Source organism: Daphnia pulex, chromosome 4, assembly GCF_021134715.1.
Source record: "Daphnia pulex isolate KAP4 chromosome 4, ASM2113471v1".
NCBI classification, from domain to species: Eukaryota; Metazoa; Arthropoda; class Branchiopoda; order Diplostraca; family Daphniidae; genus Daphnia; species Daphnia pulex.
Window position 1 is genome coordinate 2,498,161 of NC_060020.1, and position 24,822 is coordinate 2,522,982.

General features: G+C 41.3%; 3 protein-coding genes and 2 long non-coding RNA genes across 22 annotated transcripts in view; 1 reads left to right on the top strand and 4 right to left on the bottom strand.

The window, feature by feature from the left end:
• On the bottom strand, positions 1-3,101 carry LOC124193261 (phosphopantothenate--cysteine ligase-like). Of its 3 annotated transcripts, none has more exons than XM_046587005.1 (6): positions 3,017-3,101; positions 1,165-1,328; positions 974-1,104; positions 806-891; positions 353-747; positions 1-282 (listed from the first exon to the last, which is right to left on the bottom strand). In XM_046587005.1, the coding sequence occupies exons 1-6, from the start codon at positions 3,084-3,086 to the stop codon at positions 94-96; spliced, it is 1,035 nt and encodes a 344-aa protein (XP_046442961.1). In that variant the 5' UTR covers positions 3,087-3,101; the 3' UTR covers positions 1-93. The 3 variants fall into 3 exon arrangements, with proteins under 3 accessions (XP_046442961.1, XP_046442959.1, XP_046442960.1); XM_046587003.1 differs by lacking the exon at positions 3,017-3,101 and adding an exon at positions 1,389-1,537; XM_046587004.1 differs by lacking the exon at positions 3,017-3,101 and adding an exon at positions 1,407-1,505.
• Positions 1,881-3,547, top strand: LOC124193264. Its single transcript, XR_006874129.1, has 4 exons — positions 1,881-2,005; positions 2,449-2,604; positions 2,872-3,127; positions 3,196-3,547. It is a non-coding gene; the product is annotated as an uncharacterized LOC124193264 (long non-coding RNA).
• A 516-nt stretch (positions 3,548-4,063) lies between these two features.
• On the bottom strand, positions 4,064-6,180 carry LOC124193265. 7 transcript variants are annotated; one of them, XR_006874135.1, is made up of 7 exons: positions 6,140-6,180; positions 5,667-5,779; positions 5,504-5,565; positions 5,370-5,432; positions 4,762-4,999; positions 4,565-4,695; positions 4,064-4,326 (listed from the first exon to the last, which is right to left on the bottom strand). It is a non-coding gene; the product is annotated as an uncharacterized LOC124193265 (long non-coding RNA). The 7 variants fall into 7 exon arrangements; XR_006874134.1 differs by having other exon boundaries at positions 5,181-5,432; XR_006874133.1 differs by having other exon boundaries at positions 5,126-5,432.
• A 20-nt stretch (positions 6,181-6,200) lies between these two features.
• On the bottom strand, positions 6,201-16,366 carry LOC124193259. The gene is made up of 5 exons (XM_046587000.1): positions 16,031-16,366; positions 15,723-15,967; positions 15,529-15,641; positions 15,135-15,445; positions 6,201-14,388 (listed from the first exon to the last, which is right to left on the bottom strand). Exon 5 carries the CDS (start codon positions 12,612-12,614, stop codon positions 6,411-6,413), a length of 6,204 nt encoding a protein of 2,067 aa, XP_046442956.1. The 5' UTR covers positions 12,615-14,388; positions 15,135-15,445; positions 15,529-15,641; positions 15,723-15,967; positions 16,031-16,366; the 3' UTR covers positions 6,201-6,410.
• Positions 16,367-16,847: 481 nt separating this feature from the next.
• Positions 16,848-24,822, bottom strand: part of LOC124193257 (microtubule-actin cross-linking factor 1-like) — a 67,059-nt gene continuing 59,084 nt past the window's right edge. For all 10 annotated transcript variants that reach the window (XM_046586998.1, XM_046586995.1, XM_046586994.1 and 7 more), the window contains 18 exons: positions 24,466-24,761; positions 24,299-24,376; positions 24,073-24,126; positions 23,888-23,947; positions 23,511-23,588; positions 23,045-23,152; positions 22,226-22,745; positions 22,018-22,135; positions 21,525-21,590; positions 21,055-21,248; positions 19,676-19,823; positions 19,526-19,606; positions 19,223-19,457; positions 18,969-19,031; positions 18,601-18,648; positions 18,363-18,419; positions 17,933-17,986; positions 16,848-17,835 (listed from right to left, as the gene is read on the bottom strand). In XM_046586998.1, coding sequence (XP_046442954.1) covers positions 17,670-17,835; positions 17,933-17,986; positions 18,363-18,419; positions 18,601-18,648; positions 18,969-19,031; positions 19,223-19,457; positions 19,526-19,606; positions 19,676-19,823; positions 21,055-21,248; positions 21,525-21,590; positions 22,018-22,135; positions 22,226-22,745; positions 23,045-23,152; positions 23,511-23,588; positions 23,888-23,947; positions 24,073-24,126; positions 24,299-24,376; positions 24,466-24,761 — 2,424 coding nt within the window. In that variant the 3' untranslated portion in view covers positions 16,848-17,669. The remainder of the gene's footprint in view (positions 17,836-17,932; positions 17,987-18,362; positions 18,420-18,600; positions 18,649-18,968; positions 19,032-19,222; positions 19,458-19,525; positions 19,607-19,675; positions 19,824-21,054; positions 21,249-21,524; positions 21,591-22,017; positions 22,136-22,225; positions 22,746-23,044; positions 23,153-23,510; positions 23,589-23,887; positions 23,948-24,072; positions 24,127-24,298; positions 24,377-24,465; positions 24,762-24,822) is intronic.

The window sequence follows — 24,822 nt, forward strand, 5'->3', positions numbered from 1 at the left end:
TTTCTTTGCACTTTATAATATCCGGTTATTGAACAGGGCATACCAATTGAGAAAGAAACTATTGCTACAAACCACATCAAATTTATCTTCACACTAGCCTGTTTTATGATTTGCGTAGTAGTTGTCGTGCCTAATTTTCAAATTTTCAGCAATTTTTGATTCGATTTCAATACCACTTTCTATTTCAGAATCAGAGAGTCGTATTTCCTCTGGAGCAGAATTGTTGCGGTCTACGAGGAGAACGTAAACCTTCCGACTGTGTAACAGATTGCCAATCACAACCTAAAATATTAGTTGAAAGACTTTCTGTAGAGCTTGTAATTATTTAAAACAAAGGGAAAAAAAACCTTACATGATGATGATATTTCTCCAGCGATTCCTTTGCTTTGGTTTCCAAAAGCGCCTCGTTAGTTTCAAGTTTGAAAGAAACGATGAAGGCATTTGGGGCCCAAAGAGTAACCAATGGAGCTAACATTTTGGGGACAAGTTGTAGTGAAAGGCTGAGAGGACCACCTGAGGACTGTATCTTGTGGCATGGCATCTGGGATGCAGGTATGTAAAAATCTGAAACTGCAGCTGCTAGATACAACAAAGCTAAAGGACCTAAAATTTGCATTTTTTGGGCTGTTGCCTGCAACAACCAGAGGTAGTCTGACAAAGAGTTGAAAGAAATCATCAGCAAATTGGACTTGTAGCGTTGGTATTTCTCTGTCAATTTCCTCATTTCAGCCTGGTGTTTTTCTCCAACTGAAGCAAAGGCTTGTTTATATTAATTTAATTAAATGAAGTTACAAGTCACACTCACCAATTATGTTTTCAGGACAAATTTCAATCATATCAAAGATGCTTCTTCCTACCAAATGCCGAGAATATGGTTCAAGAGATTTAGATCTATGGGAATATATAAAAAGAACCAATTTTGAATCAAATTTAATTTTGAACAAGTGAATGTCTTCCCTCCTTCTAATTCTACCTATGTAAGAAAATAACTTGGTATCCTGCTTCAAGAAAATATTCAGCAGAAGCAGATCCTCTTGTTCCAGCACTAAAATTGTCAATGAAACGGACTGTATTTTTCTCCAGAGGAACTGTGGTTCCACCAGACTAGAGAAAATTAATTTATTAAGTAATTTATAATAGCTTCACATCACAACTGCACCTTACCGTTATCAATGCAACACGCAATTTTTTTATGGCTGCTTGTTGACAAACTTCGGAAATCAATTTAACATTTTCATCAAAATGATTGGGTTTTGAATTCTCTTCAAAAAATGTTTTCCAGTTGAGATCGTCTTGAGCCATTTCAGTGTGAGGCGCAGTACTTGTTTCTATGCAATGAAAATATCAATATTGATCTCTTTACTTATTATTATTTAAAAGGTACTTACAAGAGTTCAATTTATTACGCTAGGTTTTTTGAAAGCTTTTAAATTCTACTGCGCCATTTATCGTTGTTTTCGATTTGTTATTATGGCAGCTGTTCGACTTCAACAACTGTTGCTCACTTCGTCATTTCGTCTGCTATTCTGTATACAATATGTTGGCCATCTGTTGTTTATCGAAAATATTAAATCAAATAACATTTTACCGCTAGAGCGTGGGTCCATTTGCCATAAGCCATAGTTTGGTTTCATTTGGTATTCATTTTGTATTCATTTTAATATTTTGATGTAGACCCATCCCCAGCAACGTCAACCTGCAGAAGGAAAGGGGAAAGGCCAGTTTCACACTCGAAGGTCACGGAAATCATTACGTAAAACGTGTCATGCAGTGGTGTAGAGGTTGGGTAATAAGAACGGGATGTGGGGGTGGCTAAATATTTCAGTGTGTTTAGGGATTGAACTATTCAGCCCTAGTGTGTTGGTATTAGGGGAGGGGAGGGGGCATCAAACCAAAGTTCCGAGACGACTGACTTCCATTTATTTCTTTTCTATCGAGACGCCGTTGAGGATGGTTACGCTAATCACTGCTGGGTACTCTCTTTCCTGATGTGTTCATAACAAAGGTAATTTCCTGGTTTCATTCTTAATATTAATGTTTTTTATTAGTGTTAATTTACGGGTTACATGGCTTTAAATTTATTCTTGCCAATTCCATGTGGCCATGCCTGTAGTACACTTGTCCAAAATGTCGTCTCTTGCTGCCTGTTACACGTTTCGTCGCATGTTGAAGTACTATAGAACAGTACAAGTAATAATGTTGGGTAATTTAAAAATAATTTTAAGAGTTTGTTTCCACATTAAAGTTCTGGGATTTAATTTCTAATAGAAATTGACATTTTTTATTATGAATCATCATACAATAGTAATAGTTACACATCATTTGCCAATATTTTCCTGTGATTGTTTTGTGATTTTTTCAATTAAGAGATGAACTTGAATTAAACCTGCGAAGACATGCACGTTAATCACAATTTTATTTTACTAATCTAATTTATTTTTGTGACAGGTTGGTGGAAATTGTTCTCAACGTGCAGGGCCAAGTCAACAAGCAGCATTGTGATTATGCCTTTGATGAGGCGTCTATAATGTTGCGAGATGAAAATGTGAAGGAAACGGAAGGAAATCTGAAATGGCAAGATCTACTTGTAATAACACAACTTTGGTAAATCAGCATTAAGTTCAAATTTAAGTCCATGTATGTGTTCTTTGCTTATAATTTACCTGAGTTGGGCTTAAAAATCTTGAATTAGAACTAATAGAAAACATTTGAAAACTACCAACTGCTTAGAATAAGATCCTTTGTGAAACTATTTGCATCAGCTTGTGAAAAGTTGTAATTTTTAAGCAATATTTTTTTTTACACAACTGAATTTCTCCTTAGTATTTGTTTGAAAATAATTTTGGTTTATTAATGTTCTTTTGTTTGTAGGAATTCTTGGTGAGTGTCTGGTGTTGGAGCTGTCAATGGTGGTGATACCTGGTGTGCAGTGGTGTGGCAGTCATTTTCTGATTTGGAGATGTGCCAAAATGGATCTTCTGCAGACTTGGAGGTTCTACATCAGATTTCAATTTACCAAGTTGGTGTCCATGCAGTGTTGAGCTGTTGTGCAAAATAGTTGGTGTTTCCTGAAGGCTGTCTGGCATTTTGTTGGTGTATTCTCTTGCTACCTGCAACCCATATTGAGGTAATGCTGGTTGAACATTTTTTTTTTTAAATTGTCGACTTGTAACTAATTCTCCGTTCTCGTTTCAGTTCAATGGTACTCCGCCGTTCCAGAGTTGATCCATTGGTCAAGCCGAAAACAGGTTGCTGAAATCCAAGACTGAAAAAATCAATTAGACTTCGACAATTTACAAATGCATATCTGTTGTCCCTTTTCCCTGAGTAAACAGCATGTCGGCCGTTGGTTATTCGTCTGGTCGAACGGGAAATAGCAATGAGAAATTCTGATTTATCTTTGGAGAAAAATTAAGTTTGACCACGAAGTAATTCTCCCTTATTCGATATCACTCTTCATCCTTTATAAAACGATTCAAATTGTTCGCTCTTCACATGTTTATGTCCAATATTATTACTTCGCAAATAATAAAAATATGAAATCAAACTATTTTTTTCTTTCCTTTAACAATAATTATAAAATTTTTACAAACTGCAAAAATAATCAATACTAACCAACTTCCTGTCCAAATTTTATTATTTTTTCCCGCTTTATAAAAACAACCACCATATTATTTATTTACTAAGTCTTTTTCGATAAAAATTGGCGATGTTCATTTATCCCGTATTTTTTTTTTTTGAAAATAAAAAAATTATTGCGTAAATATTTATATTTTTATTTTTTATAAACACCAACATATATATTTTATGGCCCCCAGGGAGGGGGGGGCCTGTGACTTTCCCAACCGCGATAATAACATGTGCCGTTATTATTTTGTTGGTGCAGAAAGCCGGAATTTAATCTAGCAGTTGTCGACTGAGTCAAACCTGTCATAGGACAGGTTGCTTCAATCGTATACTGCACATGTGCACAAGTAAAAACGCCAAAGACGACAGATGAAACTATTTCAAAACACCAACACAGGAAATCAGTGGTAGAGCAAAAAAAAAAACCACGCACAAATGAGAACAGATAGAAAGATGTAAAGTCTGCAACTCAGAATACCACTGGCAGAGCAAAAGACACAAAAATGAAAACAGAGAAAAATTTCCAAGTCAGCAACCCGGATATCACTGGCAACTTCAGGCTTCAGGCTGCTTCAGGATACTGCCACACTGAGCAGCTACTTCTGGATAACACTGCAACAACACGCTGCATACAATGGTTAAATTAGACGTCATCACACCTTTCACCATCTCGCTGCAACAAGTAAACCAACAGCAGACCTGTCAAAGAAAATAAAAATATTACCATCGGGGAAAGACAGTGTGTCCACAGTTACACTGGACTCTTCATGGCAAAAGAATACAAGGAGTATAAAGACAAAATAAGCAGTCCAACAGATCTCTGCGATATCTCAAATTTCACCAAGGAAGTTAGAATTGGCAAGGTCTTCATATTGCAAATTTATCTCTAGTCATATTAACAAAGTACTTTAGTAGGAAATTAGATAAACATAATTACTTTTGCTTTTGCATGGGACGAGACGTACGACTGGGTACTGGCAGCAGGACACACGAGGCACGACATTTCGGCAAAATGAACAGGCACTCAAGTCCGAGTTAGATGATTTGACAAAGTGGCATTGAAATAATCTGTAAATTTACACATCGAAATTTAACATTAAATATTTATAACCCTAAGAAATGAACAAAAAATACCTTTATATTTTCATCATGCGAAACGTCACGACCGGCATCCAACTTCAGCTGCGTCAAGGTGCAAAATGGCCGAATTTAGTCCCCTCAAGACACTCGCGCCACCTAGCGACAGCCAATTGAATTGCTTGCTTGCAGACAGCACGTAGCAGCTATTTGAATTCGTCACGCCTTTAAACCAGCTGGCACGAAATGAATCAAGTGGGGATGGACACTAGATAGATTACTCAAGCAGCTTTCCCTATGACACAACACACAAATTCTTTTAGATAGCAATTTCGGATCGTTCTCCTGAACTAATTCAACATTAACAATCTATAATACTCACAGCAAGTATGGAGGGTCAAGACAAAATAATACAACTTACAATTTTTTGAGAAAACTGGAAAAAAATCAGTGTTTCAGTTAGAGTTCCAACTTACTTTGGCATCAAACAGTTAGTAATGTTGAACTAAAGGAAATATTTCAATAAACATTCCAACATTAATGCAATAAACTAAAGTTAATTGCTTCTACTGCTTGAGTAAAACATTCAGAAAAATATAGGTATGTGCCTTGCATCTTTTCATGTGAATTCTCTGAGTTGCTGCAATAAACCTGATTATTATTACGATGATTATTACGATGGATGGCCTTGATTATGTCGGTATCCGATTATGTTCCCATAGCTTTCTCTAAGAAATAAAACACAATTTTTATGACATTAAATAAAGAGTTCAAAAATTGAACAAAGGAAGAATAATACTTGTCTTTATTTGTAGAAACATGTTGGAAAAAACAATGCGTGTCAATGCTGGGGTTAGTGACCTACCAACATCAATAGAAACTCCAGATAATTACGATGAATATTTACAATAAATGTAAAGAGGTATTCACACAATTGTGACAAAGTTGTTATGAGTTTTTACCTGTATTAATAGGATGAAGCATTCAGTAGAACGAAAAAATTTTATGAAATAATTGATGGTAGGCTACTTGTACTTGTCTAGTTGCCTTTCGCGTTCCTTCCTACACGCAGAGCCTACACGTTATAACAAGAAATATGAAAGGTAATCAAACACACATAGGGAATAAATCACATATAAACAAGTTGCACAGAAATAAACTTGAATTTACTTAAGAATTCATAGGAAATTTTCATGTAAAAATTGAAAAATATAGGAAACTTTTGACAACCACACAACAATCCACCATCACATGATAAACAAGAACACCTGTGTCATCTATTGGACACCTCTGACACTTCAAGTCCATAGTCCCAACCCAACAAGCAAAAAACGGAATTTAGTTTTGTGAGACACAAACACACAACATTGATTTTTTGAATTCTAGTGATATTATAGATCGTAAAAAAATATTACTGCTTTGCAATAAAACTTACATGTATAGGGTACCGAAAATGTTTTCTCCGCACTGGTTGTCCGGCACGTATTTTACCGGCGAGTTTAGAAAACAGGGAGATTGGAAATTTTAAAGATCTTTATTTGCCACTTGAAAAAGGTAACAGCATTTGCCAGATGCAGTTGCTTCTTGTTTTAGAGTACAAAATTGAATGCTTGTAACTACAAATTTTGGGCGCACAAGGACAAAAGGGGAGAACGGGCTAGGCCAGCTAGTGGAAGGGGGAAGCCCTTTCTTTGTTGCAGGATTGATTATTTGGCGTCGTCCGCCACACAGCCGGCCCTGTTTCCAGCACTGGAAACATCTTCTTCTTCGTCAGCTTCTAACAGACACAGTTTGTGTGCGGACCGCACAAAACTGGACGTTTTAGTAGGTGGATTGAAGGGATCCTGTCGGCCTTTTCTTCCGGTGGCCACTCGGATGACTTTCACCTCTGCCGATCGCACGACGCCGTCTTGACCTTGGATAACGCGAGTGATGCGGCCTATGGGCCATTCTCCCCGCTTCACGTTCGGCATGACGACGAGTACAATGTCGTCGACGGCCAAATTTCTTCGCGGGCGCAGCCACTTGCGTCGTTCGATTAAGTTGGGGACGTACTCTTTCAGCCACCTATTCCAAAAGTGGGTGATTAGAGACTGCGATTCTAACCAGCGCCTTTTGGTTAGACCACCAAATTCTTCTGCGTCATCGACATGAAAACCCGGATTGGGCCGTCCCGTCAGGAAGTGGTTGGGGGTAAGGGGCTGCGGATCGTGCGGATCGACGCTGACATGCGTCAATGGTCTGGCGTTTAATAGCGCGGTGACGCCGGACATTGCGGTGAGCAGGACTTCGTCGTTGAGCGTGCGCTCGTTCAGCACGCTACGAAGTGCGCGTTTGGCTGATTGAATGAGACGCTCCCAGCTGCCGCCGAAGTGTGGGGAGGCAGGCGGGCTAAAGCGCCATTCGACGTCTTGATTGGCCATTTTGTTGGCCAATATTTCCCGATTCCAACCGGCGAGTGCGTCCGAGATTTCTTGCTCTCCGGCGACTAGATTCGTGCCGTTGTCGCTGTAGCAGGTCCGTGGGAGACCTCGTAGATCAACGAAACGAGTGAACGCCATCATGAAGGAATCCAGATCCATCGAGTGGGTAACGTCCAGGTGAACGGCACGGCAGTCAAGGCAAGTGAAGATGACTCCATAGCGTTTCACCTTGCGGCGAAAGATGGTTAGGAAAAACGGACCGAAGAAATCGATTCCTACATTGGAAAATGCCGGCAAATGAGATTGCAGCCGGCTAGCGGGAAGTGGACCCATCAATGGAGGATCCGGTTTGCTGTTGCGCAATTTGCATTCGAAACAATCGCGGATAATACGCCGTATTGATGCGCGAGGTCGTAGAACGTGATATTGCAGGCGTAAATCATGTAGCGTGAATTCAGTTGAAGCATGGGCCAGCCGCTCATGTACCTCCCGGATTAACATGGTGGCAAGTTGACTGGCGGGATCCAGGATGATAGGATGCTTGGCGAATTCCGGAATGGACGCATGTTGAAGCCGTCCGCCAACGCGCATAATTCCGCGCGTGTCTAAAGTCGGATTGAGGGACGCTAGTTTAGACGTTGCGGGCACTGGTTTACCTTTCCGGATGTAGTCGAGCTCGATTTGAAAATGATGAGCCTGGTCCACCTTGATAATCACATCGGACGCTTCACGAATATCCGCCGGAATGAGCCATTGTTGCCCGACTCGCGGAAGTTTTTTGATAGATAAATTGAAGTTAGTCAGGAACCGGAGCAGCCACGCTACGATTCTTTTGATGGTGATGATGTTGGATGAATTTTGAATGAGAGTGTAGATTGGATGAGGTTTTTTGACGCGCAGCGAGCCCACATATTTTTCAGGCACCACTTCCACGTCGTCATGGGACGGCTCATCGATGACGATGGGCGACGGCCAATTCGCTTCCGGCATTTTGAGAAAATCGGGTCCGCGCAACCAGCGGTGCTGAGTCGTCAGGTGGATTGCCGGAATTCCTCTTGAACAGTCGTCGGCTGGATTGAGATTGCCGGGCACATGACGCCATTGACTTGCTTTGCTGGTATCGGCGATCTCCGTGATGCGATGGGCGACAAATGCGTGATATTTGCACCTTGTCGAATGGATCCACTGGAGGACCGTCTGAGAGTCGCACCAGTATGTTACGTTGGAAGCGATTGGTCCGAGCTCTTTTATGGCGCTGGCACATAATCTGGCGCCGAGGACGGCTCCTTGCAACTCCAAGCGAGGGATGGACAATTGACGCAGAGGAGCGACTCGAGCTTTTGCAAGGATTAAGTTTAAGGAAAATTTCTCTTCGCCGTATTTCGCGCGTATATAGACGCACGCACCAAAACCAGCTTCCGAGGCGTCGGTGAATACGTGTAGCTCGTATTCCAGCGGCTTCGACTGTTTCCGAAAACAGCGGGGTATCTTTAGTTTTGCGATAAATTCGAGCTCCGATGCCCACGCCTTCCAGACAGCTAGCAGATTCGGCGGCAGCGCGTCGTCCCAGTCGATTCCGGCGCGCCAAACATCTTGCATAAGAATTTTCGCGACCATTATGACCGGGGAAAGGAAACCCATTGGATCATAAATCGAGGAAATTTCTTGCAAAACTTCTCTTTTTGTTTTGATGTCGGTCCTAGTGGAAGTTTTGAAAATGAAGATATCAGCTTGACAATCCCATAACATTCCAAGCGTGCGCTCGATCGGAAGTCGGTCAGCGTCCAAGTCCAAGGAGCGAGATAAATCATTTTTATCGACGGTGGCCAACACGGACCGTGATGAAGACAGCCATTGAACCATATTGAATCCGCCCAGTTTCAGCAACGCGGATACGTCCTGGCGGAGTGTGATGGCCTCTTCTTCGGTTTCGGTACAGTCCAAATAATTGTCGACGTAGATGTTGCTTAATACCTTGTTTGCGACGTTGGGGTAGAGGTGGCCAAAATCTTCGGCCGTACGTCGGAGCGCAAAAATGCATGTAGTAGGAGAGGAGACTGCGCCAAAAATGTGGACCGTCATTTGAAAAGTTGTCGGTGGATCTTTGCTGCCGGGCGTCCTCCATAAGAATTTGAGTAGCGACTGCTGGTGTTTAGGCACTTGAACTTGGTGATACATTTTTTCTATGTCACCTGAGATTGGTACCGGCAGCATCCGAAAACGCAAGATAACTCCTATTAGGCCAGTTAAAAGATCCGGGCCTTTGAATAATTGGTCGTTCAGGGAGGTACCGCGGTGTTGTGCGGAGGGATTAAAAACCACACGAACTTTGCCAGGTTTCGCGGGCGTTTGAACACCGTGATGCGGCAGGATCCATTCTTGGCCGTTTGGAACAGGATTCGATGGTGCCGGGATGGCGTGGCCAAGAGAGATGTATTCTTCGACGACTCGAGCGTAACTTTTCGCGAATGTTGGATCTTTTTCAAAACGTCGCTCCAGCGAATGAAGATGCCGAAGCGCCACTTCTCGATTGTTGGGTAAATTTGGTTTTTCATTTCGCAGCATGAGCGCCACCTCATACCGCTCGCCGGTATGGCGAATTGTTTTGTTTAAGATGCTGAGGGCTTTCTTGTCTTCGTTGCTCATCGGCGGGTGTGCGGGAGAGTTGACACCGAAGGATTCCGTGAGCCAGAACTGCGTGACAGCATCTTCTAATTTTTGAAGCACAGAATGTTTATAAACATGAAGAATTTTTGAAGGCGACGTGTCTTGTGTTTGCAGCATTGTGGTTGGAACTGGGCCTGTTAGACACCAACCAAAATGGGTCCGTATTCCGTCAGGAGCTTCTATTCCGTCCGGAGGCATCCGGACGTCCAACACATCGTGGACTCTCATGACGTCACGTCCGAGAAGTACAGATACCTTGGTGGAGTCGATGAGAGGGAAGTCCAAGTCATTCAAATGTTTCCACTGGTGTTTAAGAGCTGGCCAATTGATTTTCCGGCTCGTCACTTCCAACTTCGGGACAGAGTATGCATTTTTCACAGCGAAGGCACGACTCTGGTCTCGAGGAAAAATATTGAAGTTGACTCTGGTTGTTTTGATTTCTGGATCGACGCCGTGGAAGGTTCCAAGTCGAGCGATTTCAGTCGGCCCATCAATTTTCAGATGAGCGGATAAATCTTGAAGAATGAGGGAGGCTTCACTTCCAGGATCTAGGAGGGCGAAGGTGTCGAATTTATTTCCGTTATGTTCGACCGTCACGGGCACTACTTGCAATAAAGTAATTATTTGAGCCCCATCTACGAAGTGAGTGGCTACTAATTTCTTTTCTTCTTTTTTGTGAAGAGGGGGTTTCTCCGTTTGAGGTGGAGCTTTTTCCGATTCTTGATTTTTCCAAGAAATGCGTGGTGCACCATGCAACAAAGTATGATGGCGAAATTCACAATCTTTGACTTCGCATTTTTTCTTGCTTGTGCACTCTTTGAGCATGTGACCTTTGCTTAAGCATTTAATGCAACAACCGGAACTTTTGATGAACTGCGCTCTCTCTTCTAGAGATTTTGCGCTGAACTTTGGACACTGGGCGAGCCGATGATCTTCTTTGCAGAGGAGGCAGATTAACTTTTTCGGATGGTTCTCTGCTTGATCTTTTTCTTTTGCTTTGCCTTCTTTGTTGCCTTGTTGCTGAGGCGGAAGAATGGTGTTTATCTTGGGGGGGAACCGAACGCCTGGATCTTTTTGCCGGCCCATTTTTTGCTTTTGTTGTTGCTGGTCTTTTTCAATCTTTAATTGACAGTGTTTGGCCATCATCTCACCTTTCACTACTGAGTGAAGCCAGTCAGCAAAATCTTGCAGGTTTAGACACCGAGGATGATTCTTACTTATCTTTTTCCCCCACCTGCTTTGGATGTCGGGGGGCATCTTCGAGTGAACTAGCTCCATAAGTGTCACAGAGTAAAGTTCTTTTTCATATCCGCCGCTCTTGAGTGACGCAACGGACCCGTTGATGTTTTGCGAGGCTTTCATCAATGATTTGTAGTCGTTCATATTCAACTTCGGTAGATTGATGAGTGATTGAATATAAGATCTTGAGACCAGTTGCGGGTGGCCGTAGGTTTCTTCTAGTTCCCGAAGAGCTTTATCATACAAAGCTGGACTGCTCAAAGAATCTCCGAGGCCATCTCGAATATCTTGAGTTAAACACTGCTTCAGTATTGCCATCTTCTGGGTCGTCGAGATGGACGAATTCTGGTGGACGAGATCTCTATAGATCGCGATCCAATCGGCCCATTTTTTCGAGTCTCCGTCGAAGGGTTGTAGATCCAATTTCGGCAAACGAAAAACAGAGAACGAGTTTTTGTTGTTGACGGACGGCTCGGGTGTCTGGTTGACTGACCATTTTTTTGAATCGATAAAATCATGTTTTTGGCTGGACTGGTCGTCGATCGTATAATAAGAAGGCGGCTCTGGAAATTGATCTTCGTCTTCATTTTCGTCCGGTTCTTCATCAGCGAATTCCGTTTGACGGGATGCTTGATGCTTTGGTCTGGCGCCCGTTTCTTTTTTGTTTGTGTCGGCCGTGTTTGCCGAGTTCTTCGGAGCTTGCGAGGCTAATTTTTTGTCGAAAGACGTAGTGAGTTCGCTAATGCGAGCCTCCATCTCTCGTCGAAACTGATTTTTGTCCGTTTGACGGGACCTTTTTTCGTCTTCGAGAAGACGCTGCTGATTTCTGAGGTCGTTTTTTAAGCTTGCTTCTAAATATTGCCGTTCTTGTTGCTCTTTTGCCAGCTCCTCGTTGCGCTCTTTGAGCCATGTTGCCAAATTTCGGTTGTCTTCGGCGATTCCATTGATCGTTTGGGTCCTCAATATTGCTTCATCGGTGTATTGTTGGTTGATCTGCGTTATGGTCGCTTGGAGACGTTGTAGCTCACACTGAAGATTCTGACGAGCTGCTTTTTCTTCTGCTAACTCACGGGTTAAAACACGCGTGGTTTTCTGGCTAGGTGATATACTGATAATGCTGCTGTGATGAGAATCTGGGAAATGCGTGCTATTCTTGGATTCTGATAAATGAGACGGCAAACTGACCGAACTGTGAATTGATGAAGCGGCTGAGGGAGCTCTTGGAACATTTCTGATGTAGTCGTCGATTCGTGCGTAGCATGCTGTGGTGACCTGCTCTAAGTTGGTGACCCAGTCATTTTCTGGAATTAGTCTTTGCGTTGGCGACGACCGAAAAATGTTGTGGGCCCTAATGCACTCTTCAAGTTGGTTGGCTAGGTTCTTTCTCATAAACTTCAGCTCGGTCCTGCTGCCTAGTTCAGACATGTGTTTTTCTATCCCCGTTATTAATTTCGTGTGGCGGCTTTTTTCGTTGGATCTGGCTTGCTTGTTGGCGCGATCTTGAAATAGTGGGGGAAAATCGTCAGTGACGTCCGTCTGAATGTCAGCATTTCGACTGGGGGGCCTATTGGCTTCGGCCATTTTGACACCAAACGACAGTGAACGAGAGAATTATGGTGAGCGGGACGTTTGAAATGAAAATAAAGGTAGAGAGCCCAACCAAATGCCAGACCAACCAGCTCTTTTTTACAAAAGAGCCTAGGACTAAACAAATTAGGACTACTCTGGGAAATTAAGAAGAATGCCACTTGCAGCAAGCAAAAGACCAACCAAGTGTAAGCCCAACCGACCTTCCGGCCTAGGACTATACTCTCTAGGACTATTTGAATGCTAGTGGAAGAAAGATTTTTTTTTTTTTTACTTGCGCTAATTGGACTTGACTTCTTGATCGCCGAGTAAATCTGAAGGATCTGGATCGATCTGCAAGACAAATTGCTCTTCAGTTTCTTCTTGGAGAATGGCAAGATGTTTATGAGCTTCAATTATCGCGTTGTTGATTTTTTTTTGATAATTCTCGTCTTCTTCGGGACGAGCGATTTGCTTGACTTGACGGTGTGGCAGCAACTGGATGCCTCTCTGTGCTTGAATGTCTGCGAGGTGTTTATGAGCTTCGGAAATGGCGTCGCGAATTCTTTTTGACCGGTCTTGATTTTCTTCGGGACGATCTTCTGCGGCTCTAGCTTTCTGTTGCTTGTCAAGTTTTTCGTTTTCGCGCCTTTCTTCGTGTTGGGCTGTCCGAATTGCCCGGCTGAACGGGCTGTTGTGTCGGCGTGGCAGTTTTGGAGATGGGAGGGACGCGGAAAAAAAACTTATGGTGGGAGTGTTTCGAAAAGGGACGAAACGAAGGAGAGAGAGAAAAAAAAAAAAATTTAACGGGAGGGATTTAACGCAAACGAAAGGGATGAAAAGAAAGACTGAACGGGGGAAAAATTTTACCCTAGCGCTTTGTTGAACAAACAAACGAATCTGAATCGCGCGCAATCCAATACATTGAACAATTGTCGCTTGTGGCGAAACTGTTTTGATTGAGACGCAAATGAATTGAGGGAGGGGGACCACGAGCTAGCTAGACTAATGGTTTCTCTCTCTTGTTTTTTTTTTTACGTGAATTTAAAGAAAATTTGTATGGATGTTACGGATGAAAAATGTTCACAAACGCTATATGTGGGACGATGAAACCAAAAAAAAAAAAAAGAAACAAAATTTCAAGTTGGGGGGACCGAAATGTAAATGTGAAAGATGGGGGGGATTTAATGAAAAAAAAATAAATAAATAAATTACTGCCTACTGAATTTTTTCCCTGTGAGTTTGGATTGGACAGAAGAGTGAATTTACAGATAGCTAACTTTGGTACCTTGTCAGATGGGACTGATTTTAAGAGATAACTACCTGGAGATGGTGACGCCGAACGCGTTACGGACAAAGTCGACCACGTGATTCACTAAACGGCCAAGGGAAACGAAACGGATTGTTCTCGAGATCGAAATCGATGCACCGCAATGTACACCGGAGTTGTTTGAATTTGAGAAATGGAGTTCGAATGCAAGGTCGATGCACCAAAATGTCCGGCACGTATTTTACCGGCGAGTTTAGAAAACAGGGAGATTGGAAATTTTAAAGATCTTTATTTGCCACTTGAAAAAGGTAACAGCATTTGCCAGATGCAGTTGCTTCTTGTTTTAGAGTACAAAATTGAATGCTTGTAACTACAAATTTTGGGCGCACAAGGACAAAAGGGGAGAACGGGCTAGGCCAGCTAGTGGAAGGGGGAAGCCCTTTCTTTGTTGCAGGATTGATTATTTGGCGTCGTCCGCCACACTGGTTATCGGGCTGCAGTTCTGTATCTGCCATGTAACTTAAAGCAATTCAGTTCTTTAGCTACTTGTAACTTGAACGGTGCATTTTTATTTGCTTTAAGCTTGAAATCTTGAAATTTCTACAGAGAACAAAGCTCACTTGCTAGTTTTATGCAAATTTTCCGGAAGTATACCGGAAGTAAGCGATAGTGCCTTAACCATTGAGCTGCCGACAAAATAAACCAAATATTCGTGATCTCCGTGAAATTTGGGGTCGATTAGGTGTAACCTAAACGAAATCCAAAATATCGTCAAAATCGAGATTTTACCTGAACTATAATAGTTCAGGATAATTCTCGAAACCGGAAGTACGCGTACGGACAAATAAAAACATGAACTTTACTACAAATTTGACGAGGATCACGAATATGTGGTTCTTTTGTGCCTCGAATGAATATTTACTAAACTACTGACAGAAATGAGAAAACCGGAAGTAGAAAAAAAAAGCAATTATCGAAAATTTAACAAGTGAGCTTTGTTGCTGGAATAGTAATCGTCAGTTATCACTAAATATTTCAACAAAATAACTGCCAATAAATGTTCAAAGAGATGTGCAAAGTAACTGAAACTGACTGTTTTGACAGCTGCAAATTATCCAAAAGCCATCTAGCGTTAGAAAAAAGAAACGTAAAACTTCGTTTGAGCGTAAGAAGGGCCTGATTTTTGAAACTATTACACAGACCAGAGTCTAACGCAACTAAACTATTGGTAGATAACCTACGAAAATAAGCCAATTGTTGGGTACCTGGGCATAATCCCGTGGTGAATGATTACAGGTGTGTAACAGCGGACGGAAGCGATCATGAGGTGGTCCAGAAACTCGCCAAGTCGCCAGTGAAGTAAAACAAATTGTGTTTAGAAGAAGTGAAGCTAGATGAGCGTAGATCGTGAAGATAAGGATCCGAACGTTGGTGGAAGTCCCTCTTCTGTCATGGACAAAAGCCAGCGTTGGCTCAAGGATCTCCGTGCCAGGACCTCACGATTCCATGAAGAAAACTGCGTTGTAGATTGAAACTGGCGGCCGACTCGCGATCTCAGGGGACGTCACAAATAGTTCTGTAAAAACGAGTTGGGAATTAAAAGGAAGCTTAAACAAAATTAACTCATAGTAGCATGGTAAAGGTGATAACGATGTTTACCTTTATCATTTGGGTGACGAATTCAGTAAGGTATTTTACTTTCATCAAGCAGATCTGGTAAATGTACTAAATACACTTCACACTCTTCATGTACATTCTCTGAAACTGGAACTCTAAGTAGCAATGGGATAAGGAAAATTATCCAAATTATTTACAAATTTAAACAAATTTATCTATGAAAAATAAAACTCTACCTATCTCTCAGCTGGGTTGCCTTCTGAACGGCTGTAGAAACAGTCTTACACTCGACAAACATTCTGACACAGGTTACACTTGCAAGATTCAGAAAATATCCTATGGTCCATGAGCAAGAATTTTTGTCTAATTCCACTGTATGTGGGCTTCAAATATGAGTTTCAGGCTTTTGACAGCATAAGGATCTAATGGATGGAAATTGACTGAGCACTAAGTCAACTTGTTGGAATGACGGACTGACTTTCTAGAATTTGAAGAAATGGATGTAATATACAAAAATAAGGAAACTAGATCAAGATAAACCTACACAAACAAAGTTCAATTCAGTATTCGGAATCACAGAAAATTAAGATACAAAGCAAATTAGCGACAATTTGTTTCGCCATGTTTCATGATGCAGTCTGTACATCATGACAAAATCAACTGAAGACAGTGGCATCTAGCGGTCAGTTAACAAGGGTTGCTGACAGTAGAACTCCAATGACAGAAGAACTCAAATAGGAATAGAACTAACCTACTCAATCTACAATATATTGTCGATTGAGTAGGTTTTCTTTGTATGCGACAATAGAACTCCAACGAAAGTAGAACTTCAAAGACATAAGAACTCCTTTTTTTAAATATTATTTAAAATACCCGACAATAGAACTCCAATTCCCGACAGTAGAACTCTACTACACGACAATAGAACTCCAATAATTTTTTAAATTATTTTAATTTTCTATTGTCGGATATTTTTAATAATAATAATAATAATAATTAAGTGCATATCTGGGCATATTATCTCCTCCTTGGTTCTTCTGCTGCCGTCTTCTACTGAAGAGACAGACGTGAAATATACGACATTTTTCTGGTTGCCTATATTCATCAAACAATTTTAAAAGGTTGCATAATAAGTTAATAACAGTCTAGAAATATTTTTTTCAACTGCTTCCATTATAGTTCATAGAAAATCCGAAACTAAATTTAGATTCACGCTTGCTCAACTCAAACTAATCCTAGAACGTTATATTGCGTTCATGAATATAATTTACTGTGGTTGCCGACAAGGCAGAAAAAAAAACGGCAAAGACGGCTAGATTATAATGACCGGACACAATTAAATACGTGAAATGAAAATACAATTATAAGCCACAGGGTTAATTTATTATCACTATAATTTTGCAAAAACTGGACATAAGATGACAGCATAAAACTAACTGAATGGATTTTCATTAATATGATATTTCGAGGTTAGCCATCGTGTTATACCCTCTTTCTATAGCATTTTACATCGTCAACCCCAACACCGTGCTTCAGAGTGTAAAATTTATCGAGAGAGCACGTTATGTACATTCTTTCGGAGAAATTGCTATTAAAAAAATTGCGACCATAAACTTTATCTCATCAAAAGCGACAAAAAGAATAGCGTAAAACGGAAAAAAATTGTCCGAATCGTGAACACAAAAGATGTAGAATTGTGCTCAAATTTACCCCCGAACCGTCAATTTCCTCCGTTCGACGCATTCCTTAAACGTAAATCAGCGGATGAGCGTCGCGCTCCGTCATTTTTTTTTTAGGCGAACCATAAAGTCACGAATTTGCCCTGTTTCTAGTTATCATTGCTATATAAATTCGCGAGTAACATTGCGGGGCGTTTTTAAGATGGGATTTTAAGATTTTTTAAAACAGAGTTAGTGAGAAGTAGTAAATCCAACTGCGAACGAAAGCGCTAACATAACTTCGGCGGAAGAAAGTGGCAGGGAACGGATTAATGTCAACATAAAAAAAAATGAACAAGACGAAAAACAAAACAAAAAATAATAAAAATCGAACAAACAGAGATGCTCTTCCTTTGCAGTAACAAAAATCCCAAGTATTTCAAATTATTAGCTGGAATTCAACTGAAATCTCCCGATTGGTTGGATTTTACCACTGGACGGATCTTCACGTTTATCCTTTCAAGTTTACTTGGGGCTGGGTCGAGATGTAGGCGTGCCGGAAGGTTTGCGGATACCAGTGCTGGTTACTTTGCGTGCAATGCCAGACATCGAGTCAGAGGTTCCTTCTCGTCTCATCGTTCCGGGAGTGCCCGGAATGCCGGTACCACTCGAACCAGAGGCAGTGCGACCCCTAATTTGAGAAGACATAATCAGGTTAAAAAGTTGGCTACATCCAGAAAAAGAAATGTTGATTTGAATTGGTCTTCCTGGTGTTGACCGCTAAATACCTTTGAGAGGGGGTTGTTAATACAGGAATGTTTGACGTGGAAGGGGTCCGAGACCTGAGTTAGATTATAAGAACACGACAATGAAGAATTTACCCTTACACCATAAATAGACGTGAAAATTACAGTAGAATTATTTAGCTAGTGTTTACTTGTTTCAACTAACTACTTTAGTTTACAATATCTGTGAGATACTTGATTGCAAATAAATTACATTACTAAAAATATACAAGTTTGGTTATTTCCAGAGGTTATTTCTACTTTCTACTGTTTGTTTTTTCTAGTCAATTAATGAGTTTAAAGTTAAAAAGCAAATTTACAAAAGAAATTTTGTTACACTTTAAACTTTTAATTGTTACATATTATTAATATTTAAACAAAAAAGAAAGCTGGCATAATTTGACGTTGCTTCAGTTATTTATCAAAGGCTTACACTGGCCGGCTAGTAGATAGCGAGGATCGATGACTAGCCGTGATCGAATGGCGAGCTCTGTTGTTTAAAGGCATCAATTAGCGTTTCGAAAAAAAAAGAGGGATTGCGCGTTATGCTGCAAAAGCTTTTAACGATAAAATACAATAGCTGGCAGATACAGATAAAACGGATAGTTTAAACGAATCAAGAATGAAGATTGTTAGTAGTAAGAAATACATGAAGTCACACGAAGAATTACCTAGTCCCATCTTCACTGTCAACTCCCACATAAATTGGAATCCTCGATCTTGATAGGAAAAGGCATGAAGAAAAGAAAAGAGGAATGATACCAATTAGGACAGACAACCATCACCAAAGTTATGTCACAAGTTAAAAAGTTATAGAAAATAATACAATAGTTAAACTGACTATCGATACTTTGCGATAGGTACATTTAACTTTTAATTAATAGATTGTGATGCGAGAGCTTGAAGAGGATGAAAAAAAAATAGTGCCCGACACCGTTGATAAGAAAGTGGAAAGTTTTTGAGAATAAGCAGGAAGCAACAACAATACTTGTCAAACTAATTTACGACTTGATAAAGTTTTTTTTATTTGACCCATTACCTAGACGGCGTTGACGTTAATACAGGGATATTCGAGGCGGACGCAGTTCGTAATATCCTTGATCTATATATGTTAAGTTTATTTTGAGTTATTGATTGCAACATTTTTTTTTTAAATCCTGCACCCTATTACAATCACACAAGTGATTTTCAAGAACCATTATAGTGGCTCACGTAATTTGTGTTATTCCACGTTACGGGTGATTGTTACGATGTTTGGTTTTAGTTTAAGTTCGTTTCACGATTGAATCTTACCGGCTGGCAGCGCTGATGGCACCTCCATTGAGACCCCCAGATGGACTGGGCGACATGCCCGATGCGCTTGATGAGCTTGGATGACGAGCGCGCGTTTCCACCGGTGACGGAATAGTCGATCTCTTGCGAGGCAAAGTGCTGGATGAACCTGGTTGATGGCGAGCAGCAGAATCCGGACGTTGGAAACTAGGAGTACGGCGGATCCCTGTGGGTGTTTTTTGCGCGTATCCACCGTCTACACAGGCAAACGTTAGTTAAAACAATTTATCGTGCTGACACCAGCAGAATTGGATATAATCGTACCGTAACTGTCGAGAGATTGAATGGATCCGTGTTTTGAATCCGCATTGCGGCTAGCGGGCCGACTTCCAGAATGACTTCCGCCTAAACGAGATAAAGCATTTCTCTTGGTTACGTACTATATACTTAAGTAAAATAAATCAGCAGAATTACCTCCAGACGTCATTGTCCTCGGAGGAGCGGAGGCCTTGCGGCCACCGTGCAAGTGGAACGAGCCATCGCTTTCGCTGACGGAGCTGTCTGGTGTTCCAGCAGAGAACGATGGACGCATTGGTGAACTGCGTACCGTCCTCTCGCGGACCTGTTCGGATTGAAACACCTAGTTGTTATGGCTACTCTTCGTCGGAGGCTTAGGCAACATAACATGCGGGTACATCGAAGAATGCCAAAATCAATTCTCACTTACCTTCGAGTGTAACTAGCGAAGAAATACGTACGCTCTATTACACAAGACGATGCTAGAGCAAAAGAAAGAGATGGAAGAGACGAAAAGGAAACGAGCACTTACCAGGCGACGCACAGCTAACTCCATTTCGTGGTACAAACTCGGCTTCTGGCACAAGCCTTCGCGGTAGAAGAAAAAGAGAAAGAGAGCGAAAATGGGACTACAGTGAAGTTATTTTATGAAAGCAATGATACGTGCTGTTAAAAAAGCTTCAGAGTTTAATTTACAATCCTCACTCTCGTTGGATTACAGTATACGAGTCTGAGAGAGAGAGAGAAGAAAGGGCGCGAAAGAGGGTATTATTAGTAGTAATAAGAAGACAAAATGGAGCGAAATTGAAAGCAATCTGCTTTGCCAATCCTACAGCTTGTTAGTCGACGATCTCATTCTCTACACTCTTTGAAACGGTTTTTTACCAAATAGCATGGGGGTGTGACAGTCGACCTTCGACCTGCCATGGTGAGAGGATATGAACAAGGCATCTCTTTCTGACGCCGGATTTGATCGAAAAGTGGGGCCAATTCCCTTAAGATATCCTGCGCTGTGACAACAAAGTTACGCAATTAAGACATTAGTACTTTCCGCCCCAAGTTATGCAGAATGCCCTGGACCGAGAACAGACGATAGAGTGAGGAACGAGGGTTGGGTCAGGGATGTTGGGATCACGAGGGAATGAGAGGTCATGAGACTGGGATATCGGGTTAGAGATGTCAAAATACAAAGAAGCGTTAGAAGCCTTACCTTTGACGTCGGCACAGCAAGGCAAGCGCTTTGCCATGCAAACTCAACAAGTTATTAAGAAGTTCCATGTTACTAGATTGAGTCACTAAGCGTGAATAATACATGTACACTACCTGCATTCTAGAATAAATACGTGCAGTCGACTGATATTTGGTGATGTTACGTAATACTGTTTACAAGTAAGAAAATTTGAATGTCTTCTCAATACCAATGATAATTTTGTTTTTGTTTGTTTCAATACTGTCTGCGCCATTCAAATTTTTTTACTTTTAAGGTTTACGAGCAGTACGAAGTAGTTAAGTAGTAAAAGACCATTAGAGTTTGTAGCAATAGGCAACAAACGGACCTTGGTGATGGGCCCTGCGGTAGGAAGAGAGGGTGATCGTGCATGAAGGGGCGAGACGACCATTTGGCCGGTTCCAGGCTGGCTAGACACGGAGCTGTTGGGGCTCGCTCTGGGCTTGAACGGTGTCATTCCCTGCGAAGCGCCTTCGGGCAGGATAAACTGCTCGCGGAGCTCGAGGTTGGTCCTACCTTTGGCTATTGGAAGGATCGTGCAAAACGTCAAAGTAAGGAAACAAAAACCAAGGCAACAGAACGGCAAAACCAACGAAGCAGCAAACAAATAAAATAAATAATAAAATACCAACAACAAAAACAAAAAATTGTTCAACGAAAACGAATAATAACAACAAAAAGAAAAAAAAAATACGGCGAAATGAGCCAAACGGAAATAAGGAATCGTCAAATCAAACGAGATGAAATTGAGTGAGATTTTCAGTCGAAAACGTCGTTGATGAAATGATGAATGCTTACAAAAGAAAGGGCACCAGAACTCGTGCTCGCCAGGTGTTCTTACTCTGAGATGGGGAATGATAACAACTACGACCATGCAAATAGCGTTCCGTCAAACCGATAATTGGAAAGCGGGCAAACGCAAATTTCGAAATAATATGTAAAAATAAAAATGGGGAAAAACGATTTATGGGACAATAATTACAGGTTTACGGGTAGTGTGAGGTTTATGGTTTGATTTAGGGATATGGATGATGGACAGAAGAAGAAAAAAATACAATGAATATCCAGCTGACCGATGAATTACTTTGATCTTGATTGAAATCGATATCTCACAGTTGTCCTTAACTGGATGTTTAGCAAACACTTAATCAACCCCAAGGAATAAAATAACAGGGAACTTCCCCATCATAACATGTCTCATAAAATTTCCGGCTTTTTGGTGGTTTGTTTTTTTAATGTGAATATTTACATGTAGTCACACGTAATAGATGTAGCAAAGTATGGCACTTACCACGGCAAGGATCGTTTTTGACGAGGAATTCATCAAGTGCCACCCATCCACCGCCGACACGCACCATAACAGTTGAGCGCAAAATGCGGACCAGACGAAGTTTCTGGCTGTCACCGAACTGTACAGAAAATTAGCACAACAGGATTATATAATTTGATTGAAATTTACATTTAACTTTTGAGAGCATGATAATATTTGAATTTCTTACCCGATACTGTCCTTCGCCAACCTGGTGAACCTTGAACCGATTGCGACATGTACATTGGTTTACTGCGCGTTTCACTTCATCGTGAATGATTTCGTCCTCGGTAGTTGGGCGCTCCTCCCAGTCGGGTCGCAAGGCGGCCAAAAATTCCTTCCAGTCGATATAGCCTTCATTGTTGCGGTCAAACATGTTGGCCACAGCATTCATCTCCATACGGCTGGTAGGGAACTTGGTCTTCATGATTCCATCGATAAAATCTTCGCGAGGAATAAATCCTTCATTATTCTTGTCCATTTTGCGGAACAGGTCAGTCACTCGTGACTTCTTGTTATTCATGTATTTCATGAATCTGCGTCTCCAGTCGTCCCAGCTGAAGTTTTTGACCTTCTCCAGCTCTTGCAAGTAATTCAGTTTGTCTTGGAGACGGCGCTGGCGGTCCCAGGCCATCATCCATACGTTACGCCAGCGATCCCAGAGTTGGCGCGCGCGAGGATTGCGCGGCAACACTTCTACGCTCACCTTGCTACATGGGTTGAATAAAAAGTGCATCAGCTTCTTGGTAATATAAGACGACTTCCTCTAAAAAAATCTGATTATCAACTGAAATCTAATTTCAAACCTAAATCAAGAAGGCGATTTCTAATAGAATTGAATCGAATAACTAAAAATGCTACCAGACAGACAGATGACAATGAACAATCAGGCAAACGAACGAATTGCTAACAAAACTGTGTAACGTCAACGCAATTACAATTCTAAGAAAGGCAACGTCAGGTGTTGGTACTACATTTAAGGATATTGCAACTAAATTTTATTTCCCACCTTCCTTTGCGACTGTTTCCAGTAACTGGAGTAACAGAGGGAGCAAAGCGCGGACCTATATGTGGCCAGTAGTTATCTGGGGTCTTTTCACGTCCAGGGCTGCTACGACTACAAATAAAACACGTAAAGCGTGAGGATGTAAACAAGGATGAACCAAGGATAGTGGAAGCAACGAAGACATGCTTCAAATATATAAAACAAATGGCAGGCGTATAACGGCATTACGTTGAGCGAGAATGTCTGCGGATCAAAGGGTTTAAGGAATCCACTTCACATTCACGAAGTAGTGGTAAAATAAAAGAAAAACGGGAAATGGATTGAGGAAAATGGAAGGAAGGAAGAAGGAAGGAAGGAAGGAAGGAAGGATGCAACGTGTTGTCTGATCAGCGGGGCTTCCAGCAGCAAGCAGCGCCATAGCAACAAAGCCGCATCAACGAAAAGAGAAATAGAATCGAGTGCAAAGTACCTTGCTCCAACCATCCAAGGTTTAGGATAGTCACGTGAAGGAGAACCATCTCGTGCTGGACTCGGTGAAGTCGCTTGACTAGATATACATAGTGAAGTGCACCGAAATGAATCATTGTAATGGGGAAAAAAATGGAAAAAAAAAATGGAAAAAAAATAAAATAAAAAAGAATTTCCCAAAGAAGTGCAATAATGTGCAAGACGTTTTAAACTTAAGGACATGCTGGAACAAAAAATGCCGTTCGTAGCATTTAACAGACAAGTATCAGAAAATAAAAGATTTCTAGAAACCCCAAGTGATTTTGCGATATAATCGACGTTAACCGACTGTAATAATAAGAGACAGATACACACAAGTGTGTTGGGATGCAACTTTACCTTGGCTTTCGACTTTGTTGTTGTGGTCCAGGAGTCGACTCTCGCGATTGCGGTTTGTAGCTGTGAACAAGCAAACACGAATTAATCAGCATGGGGCACAGTAGCGGCGACATACCCACAAGAAGCTCGACACTTATAGTTTCTTAAACATATAGTTAGACAACAATTACGTAGTTATAACTGACCTGGGTCGGACTAGACGGGGTATTAGCGAATTTTCTCGGTCAGGTGTTACACGGCTGTGGAATTACAAATCAAATCCCAAAACATTGCGTTAGTGCATTAAAAAGTTATGAATTAGACTCTTTTAATAATCGACTAGATTTTATCTACTCTTCGAGTAAGTTAACGTGCAGTAATATTAGACATTCTGAATTTTTAGTTCTGATAATGGCTAGTGATTGTATTAACCTGGGACGGCGCGCAGGAGTATCGTGTTCCGGTGATGATTCCCGGGTCGGACTCTGGCTGAATTCTCGATCAGGCACTCTGTGAAAAATCGATCGAATGACATTATGAAATTCATAAAAGAGGAATAGGAAGAATGATTAGATTAGTTAGACAGCAATAGAACTTACGAAGTTGTCGACTTGTTGCGAGATGGTTTACGCTCGATTTTGCCTGGCTGATTATTTCGAGGTGGTTGCTTGGTTTTACACACGCGATCCACTTCGGGCTGTCGTTTAGCCATGTCCTCCATAAATTCTTGGTGATCCTTGATCAAACCTTCGATGATAGGTAGATCATCAGGTAAGGTTTCGGCTTCCAGAGTAATCAGAGTCTTCTCAGCAGTGGACAGCCAAGCGAGAAGCTCTTCCAGAATGGAGGCCATCTCACGCAAATTGCGAAGGTGTTCGTTAAGACGGTGTTCACGCTACAAATAAAAAACACAAATAAAAAATCGGCGACCCTCAGATTGGGCAAAAGAATAATAA

What these genes read in the sequence shown, in the direction of transcription:
- LOC124193259 (XM_046587000.1), bottom strand. Translation starts at nt 12,614, where the DNA reads ATGGCCGAAGCCAATAGGCCCCCCAGTCGAAATGCTGACATTCAGACG.
- LOC124193261 (XM_046587005.1), bottom strand. Translation starts at nt 3,086, where the DNA reads ATGCCAGACAGCCTTCAGGAAACACCAACTATTTTGCACAACAGCTCA. An exon ending in TTGTCCTGAAAACATAATTG is followed by an intron (nt 748 to 805) that starts GTGAGTGTGACT and finishes CCTTTGCTTCAG; the next exon opens with TTGGAGAAAAACACCAGGCT. An exon ending in TGGAGAAATATCATCATCAT is followed by an intron (nt 283 to 352) that starts GTAAGGTTTTTT and finishes CTAATATTTTAG; the next exon opens with GTTGTGATTGGCAATCTGTT.